General features: G+C 52.8%; 1 protein-coding gene across 2 annotated transcripts in view; it reads left to right on the forward strand.

Annotated features, from left to right (window-relative positions):
* SRGAP2 (SLIT-ROBO Rho GTPase activating protein 2) overlaps nt 1-24,426 on the forward strand; it is a 400,495-nt gene that overhangs the window by 278,823 nt on the left and 97,246 nt on the right. For both annotated transcript variants that reach the window (XM_069633174.1, XM_069633175.1), the window contains 5 exons: nt 5,023-5,124; nt 5,721-5,918; nt 15,514-15,598; nt 20,960-20,987; nt 22,517-22,547. In XM_069633174.1, coding sequence (XP_069489275.1) covers nt 5,023-5,124; nt 5,721-5,918; nt 15,514-15,598; nt 20,960-20,987; nt 22,517-22,547 — 444 coding nt within the window. The remainder of the gene's footprint in view (nt 1-5,022; nt 5,125-5,720; nt 5,919-15,513; nt 15,599-20,959; nt 20,988-22,516; nt 22,548-24,426) is intronic.

Below are 24,426 nucleotides of genomic sequence, written 5' to 3' on the forward strand. Positions count from 1 at the left end.
TGGCCTTGGGTGCGGTACCGGGGCCTCTGACTCTCTGAAGCGGCTCCAGCATGGTTGGGGGAGGTGAGGGAGCGCGGCACATGCCTTAGCTTCTTTATCTGGCAGGCTTCGTAGGGTGGGAGGGAGAATGGCCTTGCATATATTCACAAAGGTTTTTTCCTCGTGCGTTGCTGACTTTTGAATGCAGAACTTTTATAATGTTTTGCCTTATTTTGATCTTATTTAAACACACATCTATATTTCGACTTCGTTACACATTTCTTTAATACAGTCGATTCGAGTACCTTTTCATTGCATGGTATTATATGTACTGCAGTGTTTAAGTATCTATATACATTCGACGGTACATGAGGTAGAACTATATTATGGACCACAGAGATTGACGGTTGCCACTATGGGTGACTTAAGGAGACATATAGGGGTTCATGTGTCTACATATGACTTAAAGACACTTTCTCTGTGATCTAGCAGCATTAGTACAATCACAATGTGAAGTCATATAAACATTTCACTTTTATGGCTAATTCATGGTTTGCAGATTCTGTTTAAGAAAAGTAGTTCACTAATACCACTACTTGAATTCATTTCTGCGTTGCCCTGGCCTCGCGGACCAGGTCGCACGGGATGCAGTATTACATTGTGAACGACGAAATGTTACAGTGTTAGCATCTCGGGTTATCTCATACCCGGCTTTCTCATGGGAACGCGCTCGCAGCGGATCTACCATAGTGCTGCGGCGGCAGGGATGCTTGGAAAGCCCTCCAAAGGTGGGGGGCCGCGCTACAGTGTGCTAAACTCACGCCATCTTTGCTAGACAAGATGGCTTCTAGGCCTAACTGAATTTTTGTATATGCAGGGAACGGATACGTGTGGGCAATGTCGTCGGCGGGTGAACCCTCCTCCACCTGGGCCCGGGTGGCATGAGGGGACGCCCATCGAGTCATGGTCCTCACCTGGGGAGAAGGCTGTAGGTGAGGAGGGCCTCGCGGCCAGTCCTCCCCTACAGAAGCTACCCTTGTGCGCTGCAAGCTTCTCGTGCAGTCCCTCCATGCTCCATTCTGCTGTGGGGCTGCTGCACGTTCATAAACTACAGCCATTCATTTGCAGCCTAACAAATATATCTAATCATGTAATACAAGGCCAGATATGTTTGTTCGATTTAGTAGCTTCGCCTGTTACCGCTAGAGGGAGCTGTTGGCTTACGATATGTAGAGACAATGCCAATTCGCATAGCTTCGCCTGTTGCCGCCACTAGAGGGAGATGTTGGTTTAGGATATATAGACAATGCCAATTTGCATAACTTTGCCTGTTGTCACCGCTAGAGGGAGCTGTTGCCTTGGGATATATAGAGACCATGCCAGTTGCATAGCTTCGCCTGTTGTCACCGCTAGAGGGAGCTGTTGCCTTAGGATATATTCCATCGTTCTTTCCTGATTCGATGCCAGAACGTAACTTGCCAGGCCACAGAACCGTAGGCTGGAGGCTCTGCAGAGATTTTGTCATCTTTTCGGTATTTGCCTACTTGAGGACACCAGAGGAACGAGCGATTGCATCCCCAGGGTAGCCAAATTCCTCCGCCAGTCGCCTTTCAACACTGTGGTTTTCGGAAATGCAAGTGTCTGGCTCCCCTGTGATTCCTAAAGTGGCGATCCGCTATTACATTAAAGGGAGAAAGATGTTTCCACGCTAAATGGAATTCACATGTGGAAACCATGTGTCGTTGGGCCAGACTTGCCGTTTTCAGAATCTCCTTAAACTTTAAATACTGGTGAAAATTTGTGCTCGCTCTGATTCTCTGGGTTTAGGGAAGCGGGTGTTATAATCTATATTGGGGGTCAAAAACCTTTGGCTTGCCTGATAACTTGGACTACAACTCCCATCAGCCAAAGTCGGCATAGTCCCTGGTGAAGGATCATTGGAGTTGTAGTCCATGACATCTGGAGACACGCACATTGCAGACCCCTGAAGTTGCCCTTTGTCATCAGTTGGGTCATTTTAGCCCAAACCGTCTTTAGTGCCGCAATGTTGCATCCTCACAAGGGTTGGGGAAGCACTGATGGAGGCCTGAAAGACATGCCCAACTACCACAGAATGTGGGTCTTTAGGGACTGGGCCATGAGACTGCTACTGGGGTGAGGTTTTCTTCCTGTTGAAGCCCACCATTGAGGGGCCATGGGAGGGGTACCAGCGGGTCTCCAACAGGCTGGATCCAACGGTGCTCTTTAGTCCCGCAGGGGGTTTCTTGCACCTCCCTGTGGAGCACTCCAGGGTAACATTGTTGCGCTCAATGTGCAGGGGTCTCGGACTCCCCAGTTTCTCTTAATGAGAGAATGGGGACGTTTTTGGGTGCCAGCGTCCATGGAAGGCGTGTCTTAACCGAGGTAAAGTCATGTGACGTGACGTAACGTCATGCCCTGTAATTCCCCACACACCCTTACATGGTTTAGGTTTTGGAAACTATGACGGCCTTAAATAGAGCATTTATCCTGCTTGCCAGATTTGAAAAATAAATAAAGCAAAACTCAGCCACATGGATGGAATGTCTTTTGGAAGAGCTCGGATGAGCCGCAAGACCTGGGATTCCAAGGCTATGGCTAATGCTGACCTGATATGACTTGAATGGACACTCCTCTGCCCCAGTCCACGGCTGCTGTGGAGCGTGCGTGTAAGGCATGAAATAGTACTAACTAGGCTATCGTCAGAGTTGAGGCGCTTTTTACTTTTTAAAATATTTAAACTGAAAAGGCAATGTCATGATTTTTGATTGGCTGGGACACGTTGCAGTCCATTCATTTATTTCATTCTTAGAAAGCTTGCCAGGTGTGAGGGGTCAGTAATGCGAGGCGGACAACTTCTTGCCGATTTCTCAAAATATGCCATTTTATTAAAGAAATTCTATAAAGAGAATACCTTGCTTGCCCTACTCTACTGAGGAATTCCCTGCCTGGTCTAGAGGCTAAGGGAACATTGTATAGCATGGGAAAACTGGCCTCACACTAAACAACTAACATACAAAGGACACACAATACTCACAATATTATCACAATGTCTGAATGGCCTTCTCCTATCCTGAGTAAAGTCTCCTCCCCAGGATTCAAAGCCAACTCAAAATGTTCAATATTGGTAAAGAGAGGTTTTGAACCAGCTCTTGATATTTGCAAGTCAAAGAAAAAAAGTTCCACTGCTAACAAATCGTTGTCCTTGGATGAAAGGTCCCCCCTCCGCCTTCCAGAAAAGAAATGGCGCCGATGGTAATCCTGGTTATGATCGGTTGTCTTGCCTTCCAGATAGTTGACCAAAGTTCAAAAGAAGGTGTAATATTCCCCTCTGTCAACAACACGCAGTTCTTAAGCAACAGTTAGGACTTCCATATTTACCACTTGGAATTGTTCGGCGGGTTTTGACAAGACTCTTCAACCTCTTCAGGTAGGCAAGGCACTCTTCCTTTTAATTACTTTCTCAAAAGGGGGCGCCTCTTCGTCTCTCTTGTCTGTGTGCTGTAATACCAACATGGTTCTACGCTCAAGACTCACTTCTCTCTCTGGCTTACAAAGTCTTTGGCACCACAGGTTATGTCTACTTCACAATATTCTTCACACACAATTATTTCCCCTTCCGCTGCTTTAGTCGCATCTTTCTGCCAGTTCTCAGCCCAAGTAATTACCCAAAATCCACGGGTGCCAGGTAATACCGATAGACTTGTGCTTTTAGGCCACATTAGTGTTAACAACTTCACAGCGCAGTTGAAGGACTCTTTAACTCTTGGAAAAGTTGGTTTCACAATAAAAAGGGGTTGCCTCTTGGCTTGTTCCTCTCTTCAATAGTTTGAACTCTTTACTTCATAGAAATGGAAATAATGTCACTTCTGGATACAATATAAGATTCAGTCTCTTAGTTGAAAACACAATTGGGCACACATGACCTCTCTTTAAAGTACATTTCATCGTGTTCCCATGTAACAGCAAAGGATAAAGTTCTTCCCTTGGTATCGCAATTGCGCACACGCGACTTCCTTTTGATGTAGTTTTCAGGCATTATAACTTGTAACTCGAGTAATGTCAAGATTAGGTATTTGGTAATGGTTTAAAGAGTGTTCCCTCTTCTTAATTAGGGACACACAACCACTCTGTTAGACAGCAACAGTCTTTAGTTCAACAATGGATTTCAATGACTTTAGCCCTCACGCCGAAGATGATTCCCATGTGGTGGCATGCGTTTTAGGCAAGTAAAAATAAGACTGCGGGGGCTACAGGGGTGTCCCTCGCAACACCCCGCTCACCATCCAATACAGTATACTGAGCAGTGGTTTGGGGGGGCACCCCCACTGCACACCCAAAAAAGGAAAAAAATTAAACTGGGGCTGCGAGAGTGTCCCCTGCAACACCCCGCTCAAGATACTTTACAGTATAGTGAGTGGGAAACACCCCGCAGCTGCCTGTTAAAAAAAAAAAAAAAAAAAAATTTTTTTTTTTTAAAAAGGGACCCAGCGGCGCCGGTTCCCGATCCCGGAAGTGAAAGGGAACTGGCGCCGCAGGGACACAGCGTGAACAAAAGGTAAGCACGGTTTGGTTATGTTGGGGGTGTGTTGTTGTCGTGGGAGTGGGTATGTAGTGGTTTGCAGTGTATTTTCACATGGGAAATGTGCGAACCTTTTGAGGTGTGTACATTTCTCATGCAAACTTTTCCGTTACTGGCTGTTCCATGACGGAAAAATCACGCAGATCCTCTGTGGCTGGACAGGTTCTTTTAGAGGTGCGAACACTGGGTGGTGAAGGGGAGGCTGCATAAAGATGCATGCAGGGGGTGACCGTGGCACAATAATGGGGTCTTTTACGTGCCTTTTCTTTCTTCAGTCTTACTAGAACTGTTGGAAACACACAATGTTGCAGGGTGGAGTGGAGGCCAGGAGGGACCCTGGTATGGGGTTTGAATGAGGGGGGGTGACGGTGAGCATGGGGGTGCGGGCAGAGGGAGCATCGTCCCACTGACTCTGAATGACCTTGCCCGCCTGTCTCCCGCAGTCTTCGCAGCTCTGCGCCCAGCAGCCCGTCCAGGGGGAGCTTTTGGAGCGCTGCCAGAAGCTGCAATGTCGCCTCTCGGCGCACAGGATCGAAAACGAAGAGGTGAGTCCCCCCGTCTTCTGCCACGTACCCCATCTTTCCCCTATCACGTGTCTCCTTATTGCGTACCTCAAAACTTAAGCACGAGAGAAATGTACTGAGGTGAACCCAAAACAGAGCAAACTTTTTTTGTTTTGCATGAATTATAATCCACTTCCAAAGGGAAATACATTGCTTGATGCCAGGGTTTTGCCTGCACCCCTGTGCCGGCACAGGGGTGCAAACTGTTGCACGGGCGTAGTCCTAATACGCCAGCGCACTCTATCGCTCTCTGGCCTCTAGGTGCCCATAGTGATGTCATGTTAAGTGCCCTCTGCCCCTTGGGCAGCCTCGAACAGATTGGTCAATTTGCAGTGTTTTGGGATGTGGACAGGGGAGGGTTTAGCTCGTAAAAGCCCAATTAATGTAGCACTGTCCCTGGAACTAGTGGCTGAGATGAGAATGTACCCAGCCAGAATAATCTGAATAATGTGGGCGGCTGGGGGAGCGGGGCGGCTTTGGAATATTGTGCCGGATCTCTTTAGCAGGGCTTTAACAGGCAGCAAAGGCCCCCTATGTCTGCGAGTTTGTCCGCCTCTTACTGTGCCCTCATGCCGCAGGTGAAGAAGACCATGGAGGCCACCCTGAGGACCATCCAGGAGATCGTCACCATCCAGGACTTCGACGTGGCCGACTGCTTCCACTATAGCAACTCCATGGAGTCGGTCAAGTCGGCCGTCACCGAGACCATCTTCGGCAAGCCGAGCAACGTCAAGCGGCGGGCCAACCAGCAGGAGACGGAGCAGTTCTACTTCACGGTAAGGAGACCGTTGGCGGTGCCTTCAAGCGCTTGTGAGTACTATGCACTGCACTGCACTGCACTGTCCCTGCCCCCTTCCCAGGCACTTGAGCGATGTGAATGATTTATACGCACCCCTGTTGCATGGGTTCTGCAGGCTAAGAGATTAACCATAGTGGGGGGGTGGGGGGGGCACTGGATCCACACTGCTGCAGATCTTCAAGATCCAACGTCCACGACCCCCCCTTGCTCCTTCACTTTGATGTCCAAGGACCCGCTTCCAGGGTCCTCTCCCACCTGCTATGATTCGGTTTCATTTGGAAATGGACTGGAGAGTCTCGTCCAATGCTGTGTAGGTGGGGGCAGGATGTGGCTTCCCCGCCGCTGGAGCCATTGGGCTCCTTCCTGCTCCGGGCTGCGCTACCTCCTACTTGGCAGGCATATATCAGCCCGCGCAGTCACGTGATTACTCATTGCAATATGCTGCTTGAGAGGCTCCTCTCCAAACTCTCCATTTTTTAAATCTCATTAGAGTGCTTGCGTGCTGCTCTGAATCCCATACCAACGGCTCCCGGGAGGGGCACGGTTATTTCACCTGTCACCAGGAAATCCAAGGGGCTTGTGCGGGCGGGGGGGGGGGGGGACGGGGGGAATCTGTCTTGTCTCGTTACTGCCTAGAGTCAGTGGATGGGGATTGATTCGGACGGGGGGGGGGTGTTTAACAGGCCCGGAGAGGGCTCCAAGGGTCCAGACGGGACCTGCCAGTGGGGCCATGCCTCCTTCCGCGTGCAGCGTCTAATATGTCCTGGGAGATTAAGGCGTCCTTTGCCTGTAGCCCTTTCTAAAGCATACAGTGGATCGCGCCTGGTTGCAGAGGCCTGGCGCCTGCTCGCGGGAAGCCCATCTCCACCTATTGCAGTGACCCACAGAGCACAAGAGGATTCCATTTGATCTCCAGATCCCTTTGTATAAACCTACTACGTTTACCTCCTATTGAAAAAAGGGAGTATGATATGATGGGTTATTTATAACGCCCTTAATACCCAGAGATTTCTAAGCGCAGACCCAGGGATCAAACCTGTGTTGCTCCGTCTAGTCTTACTTCCAAGGCGAGTGCGTTGCACCCGAGCTATCCTCCCGAGACTAGTACATTGTACAGTCTTCCTGTTTGCAATATTTGGTTCTAGGTCATTTTGCTTTCTTCTTTGGGGAGGCTGGAAGCGTTCCGTTGCTTCCTGAAGCTAGGCCTGCGCTCAGTAAACACCCCAATAATCAAGTAGTTGAGATAATCGCAGGTGAAGGTTTGGTAGGATCCATGGACTTCTAAAAGGGATGGGAAACTGTCAGTTGATTTTGTATGGAACATTTTGAAGCGCCGGGTGTTCTCTGGCACTCAAGTCCGTGGCAGCTTGGGCCTTCTAATTGTGTAACCCATCCATGTCTTGACGAACATCACTCAGAAGGACCCTTTGGCGCTTGGGTGGGAACCCATGAACACGGGCTGCTGCTGGCGGTTCGGTGCTCAGAGCCAGGTTGGGAGGGTACCTGCTGTTTCTGACCCCCCAGGGCGCATTTTCAAACCTTTAACCACCTGTGCAGAGAAAGGCCTCCTGCTGCTTATTTTCAGACCGCATTTTTTCTCGGTCAAGGTGGGTACAGTGAGACCCCTGGAAGGCCTTGAGGGGGGGGGCACCTTCATGTGATAAGCCGGGGGGAGTCCGTGGAGGGAACGCCAGGAGGATGGCTCCGGGGCAATGCGTTGGTCTTGGAAGCAAGACCACGCAGCGCAACACAGGTTCGAGTCCTGGTCTCGTGCTTAGAAGCACGTTATATTATAATTCTAACTCCGGGAGACCTGTTGGTATTGGGTAGGTCTCTTGGAGACGTCTCGATGCCGCACCCTGTGGTATAGTCCTTAATATTACCTGGTCGGCCACGTGCCAGGTGGCGTTGAGCACTGCCCCAGTATTTGCGACTGTCTGAAAGAGAATAAGGGCCGCAGAGCTCTGGGTGAGCCTGGCACATACAGGTCTTGCCTACCAGTGCCCAGGAGGTCCTCGGCCATTGGTGCACGGAATGGGCGTTTCTTCCAATAGCGGATGGCAAAGTCGGCGCAAAAGTGCGTTCTGGATATTTTCTCTGACAGAAATCATGACTCGCTCTTGGCCGGGGGTCGAGTCCTAAAAAAAAGAAAGTGGGGTGACTCATTAACATACCAATTGAATGTGGCGTCACCAGAAATTACCATATCAAGGTGCCCTCTGAAAAAGTGTGGGGACTCGGTCCACCCACGTGTACCCTCCACTTCCTTGGATGCATTTAGGGGTGACTTGCCACCCACAGACCAGTTTCAGCTGGTGTGGGGGTTTGGGCTGGCGCTGGTAGGTGGGCTCTTTGCATAGCAACGGAGAGTACTGGTTGAAAGGGCTTCAGTAGGAGCACAGCTGGGTGAAAAGCAGAGCCATCTAAAAGTTGAATAGTACCGGGGGCCAGTGGTGCCCCCCTGGCAGGGGAGGTTGGGGAGGTTCTCCTAGATGATAGGCCCTGGACTCTTTTCCATCTGTTCTGCAAGAAACCCTTTAACAATCTGTAGGGGTTGCGTTCGATAGTCCTTAAGGCCAGCATTGGGTCTCGCCAGTGACCAAGGCACCTCAAGGCCAAGCTGCGCAGGGATTCTTTCTGGAGCCTCCCACATTTCCTCTCGGAAACCCAACATGGCTGTTTTTGTTAGTTGTGTGGGGGGGGACATGATTATTTACCGTTGAGGCATTGGTTCCTCCCCCCAAAGAAGGCCTGACTGTGATATCTATCCCACGATGCTCTGCGCCCCTTTCCCTGCACGGCAAGTTGCAAGACCGAGCCAGGTTTAAAAGTTGACTGGCTGCAAAAATGCCCCTTGCTACCACAGAGTGGGTATTTCCCAGTAGCGCTTAGAGGCGTTGGATTTTGGCGCTATACTAGCTAAACGGATAGCTGGTCTGATTCGGTGTGTGATGCTGTGTTCTGTGGACCTGCCTTCCCTTGTCTAAATCCCAGCATTTGGGGGAGGGTAATGGGCTGTAGGTCCCGTAGAAGCTGTTGGGATGAACTAAATGCGGGGCCGTGGCTCCCACCCGACTGGCTCAGCCGCCGCAGAAACCTGCCCTTCTCTTCACGCGTGGGGTGGGGGCCTCGCCCTGCCGTGCCCACTGCTTGTTTTTGCGATGTTAAGGCCATTAACCGTCCCAATCGATGGTGGGGGGCTAGCTCCCTCTGGCGCACCCCCACTGGACCCTCTCCGCATTATGTACATTTGTGCATCTCCCGCGTTCCACGTAATGCGATTGCTTCTGGGAATATCGCTGCGGCCTGCGTGCGATGCATTAATATGATTTAATGCCCGGCCTTTGCTGGCTACTCGTCCCGCGGGAGGCGAGCAGGTCCCCCGCAGGCCGAAGGCAGGGGGTCTCTGCTGGTGAAGACTGAGCCCCGGGGGCAGCTCCGTCTTCATCGACCCCGCCATCCACTGACTGCTGAAGGGTCTGTCAAACCCTCTGACCCCGGGATGGGAGCCAAGGGGAAGCGTCATGGGACCAACAATTAGACACCCGCATGGAGGACGCGGCCTCTGTGCTGGGCCAAGGGAAGGTAAAGCTGGAGACCACGGAGGCCTGGGATGGCAGCCAAGAGCTCCCTTCAAGATACGGGTGTGTGGACTTCATTTCGTGAGCCGTGTTGCATATCCCCCCGGCCTCCCACCCTCCCCGGCCGATCCACTAGAGCGCCTGGAAGCCATCCAAATGGCGGCGGGGCACGGGATAAGTGCTGACAGTATCACGTGACAATACATGTATTCTGGCCAAGAGCAACATTATGAATAAATGCAGCAGTTTCGGGGCCAGGAGCAAGCGGACAGCGACACCTTGAGGCCAGTCAGTAGAGTCCTGTTGAGGGCATTGAACGGAGCAATTGAGAACCTGGTGCACCCTGTGCCCATTGCAGTGCCACCTAGCGTCCTGTAAAGGTATGACAAGGCAAGTACACCTAGAGGGAGCTATCCGCTACAGCAGTGCCACCTAGCTTCCTGTAAAGGTATGACAAGGCAAGTACACCTAGAGGGAGCTATCCCCGCTACAGCAGTGCCACCTGGCGTCCTGTAAAGGTATGACGAGGCAAGTGCTCCTAGAGGGAGGTATCCCCGCTACAGCAGTGCCACCTGGCGTTCTGTAAAGGTATGACAAGGCAAGTGCTCCTAGAGGGAGCTATCCCCGCTACAGCAGTGCCATCTAGCGTCCCGTAAAGGTATAACATGGGCTGAGGGCCTGCAGCGAGCCATTGCTGCTCCAGCAGGGCCACCTGGCGTCCTGTAAAGGTATGACGAGGCAAGTGCCCCTAGAGGGAGCTATCCCCGCTACAGCAGTGCCACCTGGCGTTCTGTAAAGGTATGACAAGGCAAGTGCTCCTAGAGGGAGCTATCCCACCTACAGCAGTGCCACCTGGCGTTCTGTAAAGGTATGACAAGGCAAGTGCTCCTAGAGGGAGCTATCACCGCTACAGCAGTGCCACCTGGCGTCCTGTAAAGGTATGACAAGGCAAGTGCTCCTAGAGGGAGCCTACAGCAGTGCCACCTAGCGTCCTGGAAAGGTATGACAAGGCAAGTACACCTAGAGGGAGCTATCCCCGCTACAGCAGTGCCACCTAGCTTCCTGTAAAGGTATGGCAAAGCAAGTACACCTAGAGGGAGCTATCCCCGCTACAGCAGTGCCACCTAGCGTCCTGGAAAGGTATGGCAAGGCAAGTACACCTCGAGGGAGCTATCCCCGCTACAGCAGTGCCACCTAGCGTCCTGGAAAGGTATGACAAGGCAAGTACACCTCGAGGGAGCTATCCCCGCTACAGCAGTGCCACGTCCCGTAAAGGTATAACATGGGCTGAGGGCCTGCAGCGAGCCATTGCTGCTCCAGCAGGGCCACCTGGCGTCCTGTAAAGGTATGACAAGGCAAGTGCTCCTAGAGGGAGCTATCCCCGCTACAGCAGTGCCACCTAGCGTCCTGGAAAGGTATGACAAGGCAAGTACACCTCGAGGGAGCTATCCCCGCTACAGCAGTGCCATCTAGCGTCCCGTAAAGGTATAACATGGGCTGAGGGCCTGCAGCGAGCCATTGCTGCTCCAGCAGGGCCACCTGGCGTCCTGTAAAGGTATGACAAGGCAAGTGCTCCTAGAGGGAGCTATCCCCGCTACAGCAGTGCCATCTAGCGTCCCGTAAAGGTATAACATGGGCTGAGGGCCTGCAGCGAGCCATTGCTGCTCCAGCAGGGCCACCTGGCGTCCTGTAAAGGTATGACATGGCAAGTGCTCCTAGAGCAGTGGTCTTCAAACTTTTTTGGCCAGGGCCCCCCTGAGCAAAATTTGGGCAGGTCGGGACCCCCCAGAAATGCCAAATGGACAGTATATATTGCGCGCCGTCACCTGCTCCCATCAAAGTCGCTGGGCTCCCTCATCCCACTCCTACCCAGTCGCTGGTCTCTCCCCACCCCATCACACACCCAGGGCTCTCCCCACTCTGCTCCCATCACTATCCCATGGTTCCCGCCCATTGTGCTCCCACCATAGTCCCTCGGTTCCCCCATCCCGTTCCCAACACAGTCTGAGGGCCAGTGGCGCTGGTGAATCTTTTTTAAGTGGAGGGGCATTAAGGGGAGGTTCGGGGGGGTTTCCCCCTGTGAATTTTTTTTTTAAATAGGTTAAAATGTTGCATTGTAGAGCATACTTTTAACAAAAAATGGGTAAATAGCCAAACAGTTTGCAATTGTTGCTGGGAGTCCAGGGGGCAGGCATTGATATTTTATTTCTATCGCGCTCGTACACAAGTGTTTCAGAGCGTGACAAGGCAAGGGAGGGGAACAGAGGAGAATAAAACAGCGATCTTACTAGGCCCAGTGACATTGAGAACGCGCAAGTGTGAGGGGAAAAGTGCATGGAAGGGGGGAGAAGTGGAAAGTGCGAAGCAGAGGAGAAACAGATAAATAACAATAAATAAATAATAAAGGCAACAAACAGTGGTAGTGCAGCCAGCAATTTGCAAGTGCTACGTTTAAGGCAGCAGACAGGGTAGGTCTGATAAGTGCAGGAAGAAAGATGGTTCTCCTCAAGTTTTAGAGTGGCAGGGCGCTGTTCCAGAGGGAGGCCCCAGCCGAAGACGGAGATCTACCCCCAGCTCGTTTCTTTGATAAACGACTGACCCTGAGGGAGTTGGAGGTAGAGGAGTGAAGAGCTCGAGAGGGGAGGTATTTGCGGAGGAATAGCTGAAGGTATTTTGGACCCAGGCCCCAGAAAGCCTTGTGGACAAGGCAGAGGGTTTTGAATGATAGATGTCCGGTAAAAAGATACCATCCCTGTCCCCTGGGCCCCACTGGTCCTAACACAATGAACATGATTATGTGTATATGCAAGGCGCTGCACATTCATACAGCAATCACTCTATCATTCACATGAGCATCCATCACCATACACTCACTCATAACGCATCCATACACATGTTTAAATAAAAACAATGAACATAAACGTACCTTCTGCATTGGCCTGTGTGTGGGTGCTGCTCCAGCTGCTCTGTCCGTATGTGCGAGGAGGCGCAGGAGCTCCCCCTCGGACATAGACATGCAGTGCCCCAGCCAGCATTTCCAATGAGCTATGCAATGCTGGCGAAGCAAAACGCCCCAGCACTTGCATGGCTCAGTGAGCATGTGCGGCTGGGGAACTAAACTGAACTGTCAAAGGGAAACAGTGTTTCCCTTTGACAGTTCAGCCAGCCCAGGAGCACTCCATTAGCTGGATAAAGCAGCTGAGGGAGTGCTCACTGTTTCACTGGGCTGGCTCCTTAGCTCCTCCATAATGGGTGAGGGGCCACTGGGTGGGCGCCTCTTGCCATTATGGATGAGCCGCCAGGCTCGGACAGGCCTATAGGGCAATGCCTGTACCAAAAATGTAAAATGCTAGTTTGGGCCAATCAAAATGGGCCACCATTTTGGCCAATGTGGACCATTTTGATGAGTTACTTAACTATGCAGTTAGTAATGTTGACCATTGTTGCTGAATATATCACAATTTACTTACATTTTAACACAAAGCACCCCTTTGGGTACTATTGAAACAGTGGGCTTCATAACTACTCTGGCGGTAGCTGTGCCGGTAAAACCGGCACGGCTGCCACTGGAGTTGCATCCGGGTCTGGCACCCGCGAATGGGCAATTACTAGGTCATGCCGAGTTAGGCGGACATGATAATTGCCCTTTCGAAGGTGCCGGTAGATCCCCATTCCCATTTGAGCCCCATATGGCTCAAATGGGAATGGGGAGCTCGGATGCACCGGCACCGTTAATAACGGTGCCGGTGCATCCGACGAGCTGAGGTCAGACCTGGCGGGGGCTGTCAAGCACCCACGAGCACAACTCTTACTATGGCGGAACGGTAGCAACGGTGCCGGTAGCTTACCAGCACCGTTGTTACTGGTCCGCCATAGTAGTAATGAGGCCCAGTCTGTGACTAAAGGAATGAATATCCATTTACAACTGTGGGCCACTTTTTCATTGTTGCCTGAGACAGTTTCATGCTTTAGCCCGCCCATGTGGGCCACCCCTGCCCATTTCTTCCAATCTAAAAAAAAAAAAAAAAAAAAAAAAAAATCTTTTTTCATGCTGAGCTCTCAGGGCCCCCCTGGGATGCACCCGCGGACCCCTAGGGGGTCGCGACCCACAGTTTGAATACCACTGTCCTAGAGGGAGCCTACAGCAGTGCCACCTAGCGTCCTGTAAAGGTATGACAAGGCAAGTGCTCCTACAGGGAGCTATCCCCGCTACAGCAGTGCCACCTAGCGTCCTGTAAAGGTATGACAAGGCAAGTACACCTAGAAGGTGCTATCACCGCTACAGCAGTGCCACCTAGCGTCCTGGAAAGGTATGACAAGGCAAGTGCTCCTAGAGGGAGCTATCACCCCTATACAGCAATGCCACCTAGCGTCCTGTAAAGGTATGACAAGGCAAGTACACCTAGAGGGAGCTATCCCACCTACAGCAGTGCCACCTAGCGTCCTGTAAAGGTATGACAAGGCAAGTACACCTAGAGGGAGCTATCCCCGCTACAGGAGTGCCACCTGGCATCCTGTAAAGGTATGACAAGGCAAGTACACCTAGAGGGAGCTATCCCCGCTACAGCAGTGCCACCTGGCGTCCTGTAAAGGTATGACAAGGCAAGTGCTCCTAGAGGGAGCTATCCCACCTACAGCAGTGCCACCTAGCATCCTGTAAAGGTATGACAAGGCAAGTACACCTAGAGGGAGCTATCCCACCTACAGCAGGGCCACCTGGCGTCCTGGAAAGGTATGACAAGGCAAGTACACCTAGAGGGAGCTATCCCCGCTACAGCAGTGCCACCTGGCGTCCTGGAAAGGTATGACAAGGCAAGTACACCTAGAGGGAGCTATCCCCGCTACAGCAGTGCCACCTGGCGTCCTGTAAAGGTATGGCAAGGCAAGTGCTCCTAGAGGAAGCTATCCCCGCTACAGCAGTGCCACCTAGCGTCCGGTAAAGGTATGACAAGGCAAGTATTCCTAAATAGAGCTGTGCCTGCTACAGCAGTGCCACCTAGCGTCCTGTAAAGGTATGACAAGGCAAGTGTTCCTAAATAGAGCTGTGCCTGCTACAGTAGTGCCACATAGCGTCCTGTAAAGGTGTGGCCTGGGCTGAGAGCCCGGAGGGAGCCACTGCTTCTGCAGCAGCGACACCTAGCGGCTGGGACAAGTAAACATTTGCTGACAGAGTGGAGGGAGCACATCATTGTTGACCAGCGACATCTAGTGGACGTTGTCTCGCACAGCACTGACCGAGGTCAGGCTGTGCAGTACTGACACATGCTTTGTCTGGGACCATTGGCACTCAAACTGCCCATCGTCCTCTCTGTACAACTTCTAGTTACTTCTAATGGGCTAAGACTACTTTTTCTTGAGTCCAACGCATTTCTGGTGGTAAACTGGACCATGCCACCCTGACTTCCCCATTTATTTATTTATTATTTTTTTTAACAGTCTGGCGGAGAAGGAAGACCCATTGGGCCTAGCTACCAAGTTTCTCACTTGGATGTGTGTGTGTGTGTGTGACTGTGTGTGTGTGACTGTGTGTGTGTGTGTGACTTTGTGTGTGTGTGTGTGAGACAAAGCCTTCTAGTCCCGACTTTTTTCTTAGAATTCTGGAATATGTAGTCCTAAATTTAAAATGAAGAAAAACCCACAACTCCCAGAATTACAATGGGGGGGGGGGCAAACTGCATGACTTACCCACACATGGAATTGGAAGTAGTAAGGACTTATTTTGAGGGATGGGGGATGGGGAGGGGGCTGTCACGCTGACTTGAGGGTGGGAAAAATGGCCACCTGGGAGGCCTGATTACAGTTCGCTCTCTGCATATTAGCTATTAATTCAGCACAAAGCTACTCTCTCTTTCTCCTGAAAATACTCAGTGACTCATTAAGCTATTGCTCAAATACAGTCTTCTTATTCGGTTTTGCTTGATTTTTTTCTTGAAGAAGATTGTTGCAGACTTGCAGAACTTTAATTTCTCTTTTTTTGCCTTCCATCTCTAGAAATTGAAGGAGTTCCTGGAAGGCCGTAATCTCATCACCAAACTTCAGGCCAAGCATGACCTCCTGCAGAAAACCCTGGGAGAAAGTGAGTGGCGTGAAGGGCTTGGGTCTGTGCGTAGCTCCATGGACTGTTCCGGGCGTCCGACTCCGCATTTCATCCTCCCACGGTCACTGGGGGCGGGTAACAGAGTTGAGCAGTAACATGTAATTTTTGTGCGCCAACACAGCGGTCAGTTCTGATGGACCAATATGAATGGTGATCAATAAGAGCATTATTGGTATTGTCCTGTTACTTCCTGCCACGCTAGGGGATGTCTTATCCCGCCACGCTACGGAATAGCTTATCCCGCCACGCTACGCAATAGCTTATCCTGCCTCCCTAGGGGATATCACGCTATGGGATATCTCATCCCACCTCCATAGCGGATATCTCATCCCGTCTCCCTAGGGGATGTCTCATCCCGCCTCCCTAGGGGATGTCTCATCCCACCACGCTAGGGGTTATCACGCTAGGAGATGTCTTATCCCGCCTCCCTAGGGGATGTCTCATCCCACCACGCTAGGGGATATCTCATCCCGCCACGCTACGGAATAGCTTATCCCGCCTCCCTAGGGGATATCACGCTATTGGATATCTCCTCCCGCCTCCCTAAGGGATATCTTATCCCACCACGCTAGGGGATATCGCCCTAGGGGATGTCTTATCCGGCCTCCTTAGGGGATGTCTTATCCGGCCTCCCTAGGGGATGTCTTATCCGGCCTCCCTAGGGGATGTCTCATCCCACCACGCTAGGGGGATATCTTCTCTCGCCTCCCTAGGGGATATCCCGCCTCCCTAGGGCATTTCACACTAGGGGATATCTTATCCCACCTGCCTAGGGGATTTCACGCTAGGGGATATTTTATCCTGCCACGCTAGGGGATATCTTCTCTTATCCCGCCTCCCTAGGGGATTTCACGCTAGGGGATAGCTTATCCCGCCTGCCTAGGGGATTTCACACTAGGGGATATCTTATCCCGCCACGCTAGGGGATAGCTTATCCCACTTCCCTAGGGGATATCACGTTAGGGGATGTCTCATCCCGCCTCCCTAGGCGATGTCACGCTAGGGGATGTCTTATCCCGCCTCCCTAGGAGGGATGTCTTTTCCCGCCTGCCTAGGGGATGCCGTATCCCGCCTCCCTAGGGGGTATCACGCTAGGGGGATATCTTATCCTGCCTCCCTAGGGCGATATCTTATCCTGCCTCCCTAGGGGGATATCTCATCCCGCATCTCTAGGAGATATCTCATCCCGCCACGCTAGGGTATATCACTCTAGGGGATGTCTTATCCCGCCACACCAGGGAATATCTTATCCCGCCTGCCTAGGGGATATCACCCTAGGGGATGTCTCATCCCGCCTCCCTAGGGGGATGTCTCATCCCGCCTCCCTAGGGGGATATCTCATCCCGCCTCCCTAGGGGGATATCTCATCCCGCCTCCCTAGGGGATATCACGCTAGGGGATATCTTATCCCGCCACGCTAGGGGATATCTTATCCCGCCTCCCTAGGGGATTTCACGCTAGGGGATATCTTATCCCGCCTCCCTAGGGGATTTCACGCTAGGGGATATCTTATCCCGCCTCCCTAGGGGATATCACGCTAGGGGATATCTTATCCCGCCATGCTAGGGAATATCTTATCCCGCCTCCCTAGGGGATTTCACGCTAAGGGATATCTTATCCCGCCTCCCTAGGGGATATCTTATCCCGCCTGCCTAGGGGATTTCATGTTAGGGGATATCTTATCCTGCCACGCTAGGGGCTATCTTATCCGGCCTCCCTAGGGGCTTTCACGCTAGGGGATGTCTTATCCCGCCACACCAGGGAATATCTTATCCCGCCTGCCTAGGGGATATCACGCTAGGGGATGTCTTATCCCGCCTCCCTAGGGGGATATCTCATCCCGCCTCCCTAGGGGGATATCTCATCCCGCCTCCCTAGGGGGATATCTCATCCCACCTCCCTAGGGGGCTATCTCGTCCCGCCTCCCTAGGGGGCTATCTCATCCCGCCACGCTAGGGTATATCACGCTAGGGGATGTCTTATCCCGCCAAGCTAGGGAATATCTTATCCCGCCTGCCTAGGGGATTTCACGCTAGGGGATGTCTTATCCCGCCTCCCCGGGGGATATCTTATCCCGCCACGCTAGGGGATATCTTATCCCGCCATGCTAGGGGATATCTTATCTTATCCCGCCTCCCTAGGAGATTTCACGCTAGGGGATATCTTATCCCGCCTGCCTAGGGGTTTTCACGCTACGGGATATTTTATCCCGCCACGCTAGGGGGTATCTTATCCCGCCTGCCTAGGGGATTTCACGCTAGGGGATATCTTATCCCGCCACGCTAGGGGATATCTTATCCCGCCTGCCTAGGGGATTTCATGCTAGGGGATATCTTATCCCGCCTGCCTAGGGGATTTCACGCTAGGGGATATTTTATCCCGCCACGCTAGGGGATATCTTATCCCGCCTGCCTAGGGGATTTCACGCTAGGGGATATCTTATCCCGCCTCCCTAGGGGATATCACGCTAGGGGATATCTTATCCCGCCACGCTAGGGAATATCTTATCCCGCCTGCCTAGGGGATTTCACGCTAGGGGATATCTTATCCCGCCTCCCTAGGGGATATCACGCTAGGGGGTATCTTATCCTGCCACGCTAGGGAATATCTTATCCCGCCTCCCTAGGGGATTTCACGCTAGGGGATATCTTATCCCGCCTCCCTAGGGGATTTCACGCTAGGGGATATCTTATCCCGCCTGCCTAGGGGATTTCATGCTAGGGGATATTTTATCCCGCCACGCTAGGGGATATCTTATCTTATCCCGCCTCCCTAGGGGATTTCACGCTAGGGGATGCCACGCTAGGGGCTATCTTATCCCGCCTCCCTAGGGGCTTTCACGCTAGGTGATATCTTATCCCGCCTCCCTAGGGGATATCACACTAGAGGATATCTTATCCCGCCTGCCCAGGGGATTTCACGCTAGGGGATATCTTATCCCGCCACGCTAGGGGATATCTTATCCCGCCTGCCTAGGGGATTTCACGCTAGGGGATATTTTATCCCACCACGCTAGGGGATATCTTATCCCGCCTGCCTAGGGGATTTCATGCTAGGGGATATCTTAGCCCGCCACGCTAGGGGATATCTTATCCCGCCTACCTAGGCGATTTCACGCTAGGGGATATCTTATCCTGCCACGCTAGGGGCTATCTTATCCCGCCTCCCTAGGGGATTTCACGCTAGGGGATATCTTGTCCCGCCTGCCTAGGGGATTTCACGCTAGGGGATATCTTATCCCGCCTCCCTAGGGGATTTCACGCTAGGGGATATCTTATCCTGCCACGCTAGGGGCTATCTTATCCCGCCTCCCTAGGGGCTTTCACGCTAGGGGATATCTTATCCCGCCTGCCTAGGGGATTTCACGCTAGGTGATATCTTATCCCGCCACGCTAGGGGATATCTTATCCAGCCATGCTAGGGAATAGCTTATCCCGCCTCCCTAGGGGATATCACACTAGGGGATATCTTATCCCGCCTGCCCAGGGGATTTCACGCTAGGGGATATCTTATCCCGCCACGCTAGAGGATATCTTATCCCGCCACACTAGGGGATATCTTATCCCGCCTGCCTAGGGGATTTCACGCTAGGGGATATTTTATCCCACCACGCTAGGGGATATCTTATCCCGCCTGCCTAGGGGATTTCATGCTAGGGGATATCTTAGCCCGCCACGCTAGGGGATATCTTAGCCCGCCTACCTAGGCGATTTCACGCTAGGGGATATCTTATCCTGCCACGCTAGGGGCTATCTTATCCCGCCTCCCTAGGGGATTTCACGCTAGGGGATATCTTATCCCGCCTGCCTAGGGGATTTCACGCTAGGGGCTATTTTATCCCGCCACGCTAGGGGATATCTTATTTTATCCCGCCTCCCTAGGGGATTTCACGCTAGGGGATATCTTATCCCATCGGCCTAGGGGATTTCACGCTAGGGGATATCTTATCCCGCCTGCCTAGGGGATTTCACGCTAGGGGATATCTTATCCCGCCACGCTAAGGGCTATCTTATCCCGCCTGCCTAGGAGATTTCACGCTAGGGGATATATTATCCAGTCACGCTAGGAATATCTTATCTTATCCCGCCTCCCTAGGGGATATCACGCTAGGGGATATCTTATCCCGCCTGCCTAGGGGATTTCACGCTAGGGGATATTTTATCCCGCCACGCTAGGGGATATCTTATCCAGACACGCTAGGGAATATCTTATCCCGCCTCCCTAGGGGATATCACGCTAGGGGATATTTTATCCCGCCACGCTAGGGGATATCTCATCCCGCCTCCCCCTCTGCAGGTACCACTCGGCACACGGCGAGCACTTGGAGATAATCATGTTTCAGAGATGAGCGTAATGTCTCCATCACTGGGGTAAGTGCCTACCCCAGTGCCTGCGGCTTAATGAAGCTAAATCTACAGCCTCAGTTAGTTTAAGCGAAGCTTTGCCCGCTGAATCACTTCTGCCAGCCAGGGCTGGTGATTGACCGCTGAGGTTTCTGAATTGGAAGTCTCCCGGGGAGGGCAGGAGGGGCTCATTTTCAAGCTACATTAACTCCGTCCCTCCATCACTGTCTGAGGAGAAGCCACAGGACCTACAGGCAGGGGTGGGAGTGGAAAAAGGGAACTAGTGGTACTCTGGCTGCATCCAGAAAGGAGGGAGTGGGATGGACGGGCAGATGCCTGGTAGAAGGGGACTGCGGGGGCGGGGGAGTCGGGTGGGGGGGATTAGTAGCATCACACACTTTGGCTTGAATAGTTGGATTTCAAGGTCTACAGTAAAACGGTCTTAGAGTTTACTTACAAAAAACAGACATTGCATAATGAAGCCACCTGACACCATGTACACCCTTATCACGGAAATGAGGCGAACACCAAAGTGTGCTGATCCAAACACATATCTGTTCATTTTAATAAAGCCAAACAATTGGTATTAGTATAACATTTCTATTCTAATAAAACCATGCCATGCCCTAACCAAGCCGACCCGTGTTTCCACCTGATGAGGTCGTCTTCAAGGTTTTACACTGGCAAATACAACCCTACACGAGTATTCCAGTCTATGACCCGTCCCTGCTCTGAAGATCCTCGTGAAGGGGGCGGTCCTTGCTCCCGAGGGCCCCTGTGCGATGTAACATCACGGGGGTCTCTGCCGCTCTGGGAGACCCCTTGTCCAGTGTGCTTTCTGATGGAGGCCACTCTGTGCACGTCTGGTCTGTGCTCCTCAGTGCCTTCTCACCAGGCGTGCCCCGGCTTATGAGACCACTTCTCCACTGCGCCCCCCAGTCCAGTGGGGGCAAGCTTGTGAACTGTGGCTGATGTCTGTGTTTTTCTCTCCTCCTAGGTCAGAGGACCGAGTGCTCGCTTGCCAGGTAAGCGCACTGACCTAACGACCCTCCCCCTTTCTAACGCAACATGGCTGGGCGTAGATTTATCAATTCTAAGCAGCCAAGATTACTTTTTGGGATTGTTCTGTGCGTCTTTAAAATGAAGATTCTTCTAATCCTTCCTGCTCTCCTGCTCGTGTGCATGTGTGTCTACGTGTCTCTGTGGTTTGCAATACTGCTGCCGTCCATGCTGTGCTTGTGGCATTTTGCGCTGTTGCCAGTTCTGTGCAACTTCTTCTCATGGTAGCTGCTTTCTACTCTTCCCCCCCCCCGTTCCCGCGTTTCACATCGTGTGAGGGTAGCATGCTTTGCTGCTGACTGGGCTATCGCCTCTCCGTTTGGGAAGCTTGCACTGCGCGTCTCTCCGCGTGGGAAGCTTGCACTGCGCGTCTCTCCGCGTGCGATGCTTGCAGTGCGCGTCTCTCCGCGTGCGATGCTTGCAGTGCGCGTCTCTCCGCGTGCGATGCTTGCAGTGCGCGTCTCTCTGCGTGCGATGCTTGCAGTGCGTCTCTCCGCGTGGGAAGCTTGCAGTGCGCGTCTCTCCGCGTGGGAAGCTTGCAGTGCGCGTCTCTCCGCGTGGGAAGCTTGCAGTGCGCGTCTCTCCGTGTGGGAAGCTTGCAGTGCGCGTCTCTCCGCGTGGGAAGCTTGCAGTGCGCGTCTCTCTGCGTGCGATGCTTGCAGTGCGCGTCTCTCTGCGTGCGATGCTTGCAGTGCGCGTCTCTCTGCGTGCGATGCTTGCAGTGCGCGTCTCTCTGCGTGCGATGCTTGCAGTGCGCGTCTCTCTGCGTGGGAAGCTTGCAGTGCGCGTCTCTCTGCGTGCGAAGCTTGCAGTGCGCGTCTCTCTGCGTGCGAAGCTTGCAGTGCGCGTCTCTCTGCGTGGGAAGCTTGCAGTGCGCGTCTCTCTGCGTGGGAAGCTTGCAGTGCGCGTCTCTCTGCGTGGGAAGCTTGCAGTGCGCGTCTCTCTGCGTGGGAAGCTTGCAGTGCGCGTCTCTCCGCGTGCGATGCTTGCAGTGCGTCTCTCCGCGTGCGATGCTTGCAGTGCGTCTCTCTGCGTGCGACGCTTGCAGTGCGTCTCTCTGCGTGGGATGCTTGCACTGCGCCTCTCTGCGTGGGACGCTTGCACTGCGCCTCTCTGCGTGGGACACTTGCACTGCGCCTCTCTGCGTGGGACGCTTGCACGGCGCGTCTGTATGGGACGCTTGCACTGCATCTCTCTGCGTGGGACGCTTGCAGAGAGACGCTTGCACCGCGCCTCTCCGCGCGGGAAGCTTGCACCGCGTCTCAGGAAATATGAATAGTGCTTTGGTCTCTTCACTACTAGTACATCCCGTTGTCACTCTCTTTAGGCCTATCATAGCACACCTAGTGTCTACTGGTGCCACCCGCCGTTCTGCTAGTTCTGGAGTGCACTTACATTGTGATGCCACTACTTTCATCACGTGTCTTTAATGAAAGGTTTCTCTCTCCCCATTTTCCTCTTTGTTCGTCCTGGAATCTCCTGGAATCGCGACTAGTGGCAGGAGGAGCTCGGCTGTACGGAAGCAGGTGAGGGACATGCACCTTAACCCCCCCCCCCCCCACCACCACACCCCCGAAGATGGGAGCACCCGCTTGAATGATTGAATATTCAGTGCCACTGTTGATGCCAACTTAAAACATGTGCTTTCTAGTCTCCAAGGTTCACACGGGTGGTGTGGGGGGAAGCAGTTTAAGTGCTGCCTTTGTAGAGCCAGGTTTTTGGGGGGGGGGGTCTTGTGCCTCAGGGCACAGGCAACTAATGTGTTGCTGGGATTTTAAGGCGTTGTCCGTGAAGCTGCCAGTGCATGTGGGCAGCGTGTGAATGCCGCCTCGCTTTCCCTTCCGCCCACATATGGAGGCTTCAGGGAGAAGGGAAGGGGGTACAGGGTGGGGCTACCCAGAATGCCGCGGCCTGAGTTCCTTTCCAGCCGAATGGCAGTGTCGGGGAGCGACTCCCATGACCCCTCAGCATGGACTCTGCTGCTAGGGCTGCTGGGAGTTGTGGTCTTAAAGCTCCTGGGAGCCCCGGGTTACAGACCCCTGAACTAGACTGAGGTGCCCCAGACACTCATAGATACTCGAGGGCGGGGGCAAGTTGCGGCGCGCCTCCCATCCACCCTTCCATGCATTCCATGCTGTACCTTCGGCAGGACGTATGACTTCCTGGTGTGTAGTATTTATTTATTTAGTCTGCCTGGTATTTTCACACGGGCTACACAACCTTTGTGTGGAGTTTCGCTGCAAAAAAAAAAAAAAATTGCATGCTTATCTCTAGGATCCCTCATTTTCAAGGCAGCAAAAAATGTGTTTGGGTAGTTGACTATTTTTTTACCCCCAGTGAAAATGCGCAGTAATACGGGTCTTGCTTGCCAGGCGTGTCTGGGTGGGGGCGGGCACTGGAATGCGGGCCTGCTGTTATTACTGCTTATGACCCCCTTTCATCATTGGCTGGCTATGGTCTGGGTTGAAGTCTACATTACAGATGGGAACATCGCATGTTCCTCTGAGCTATCTGGAGGGCTTAACTGCGCACAGGGGAATGCAGTGGGCCAGCACGGTGCCTCGCTTATTACCCTGGGGCCGGTAGGTCACTGCAGTGCGTCACTGCAATGCTCAGCTGGTTACAGGTCCTTTCCTCAGTCATGTCAACCGGCCACTTGCAGCACGGATGACTGCTGGTACGCTGCAGTGCACGCAGTGTGGGCGAGAGCGGAGCGCGCCGCCCTGGTGCATGGAAAAATTCCACAGGACATTTCCCAAGTCCTAGTTACACTGGCCGCCACATTCACAGTGCCACATTCACAGTGGCCGTCACCTTCACAGTGCCACCTTCACAGTGGCCGTCACCTTCACAGTGGCCGTCACCTTCACAGTGCCACATTCACAGTGGCCGCCACCTTCACAGTGGCCGTCACCTTCACAGTGCCACATTCACAGTGGCCGCCACCTTCACAGGCATACCCACTCTGGCAGCTCCACCTAAGTTGGAAACGTTTGTCATAATATCCGCCTACAGAGCAGCAACGACTCACCCCAGCAACTGGCTATCTCTAACCAATGAGTAGCCGCCACTGCATCCTGTAACTGGACGCAACTAGCCAAGGAGCAGCAACCACTCACCTCAGCAACTGGCTACACCTAACCAATGAGTAGCCGCCACTCCATCCTGTAACTGGACGCAACTAGCCAAGGAGCAGCAACCACTCACCTCAGCAACTGGCTGCACCTAACCAATGAGTAGCCGCCACTCCATCCTGTAACTGGACGCAACTAGCCAAGGAGCAGCAACCACTCGCCCCAGCAACTGGCTACACCTAACCAATGAGTAGCCGCCACTCCCTCCTGTAACTGGACGCAACTAGCCAAGGAGCAGCAACCACTCGCCCCAGCAACTGGCTACACCTAA

This window comes from Ambystoma mexicanum, chromosome 13 (genome assembly GCF_040938575.1).
Source record: "Ambystoma mexicanum isolate Mex_15411 chromosome 13, UKY_AmexF1_1, whole genome shotgun sequence".
In the NCBI taxonomy this organism is placed as follows: Eukaryota; Metazoa; Chordata; class Amphibia; order Caudata; family Ambystomatidae; genus Ambystoma; species Ambystoma mexicanum.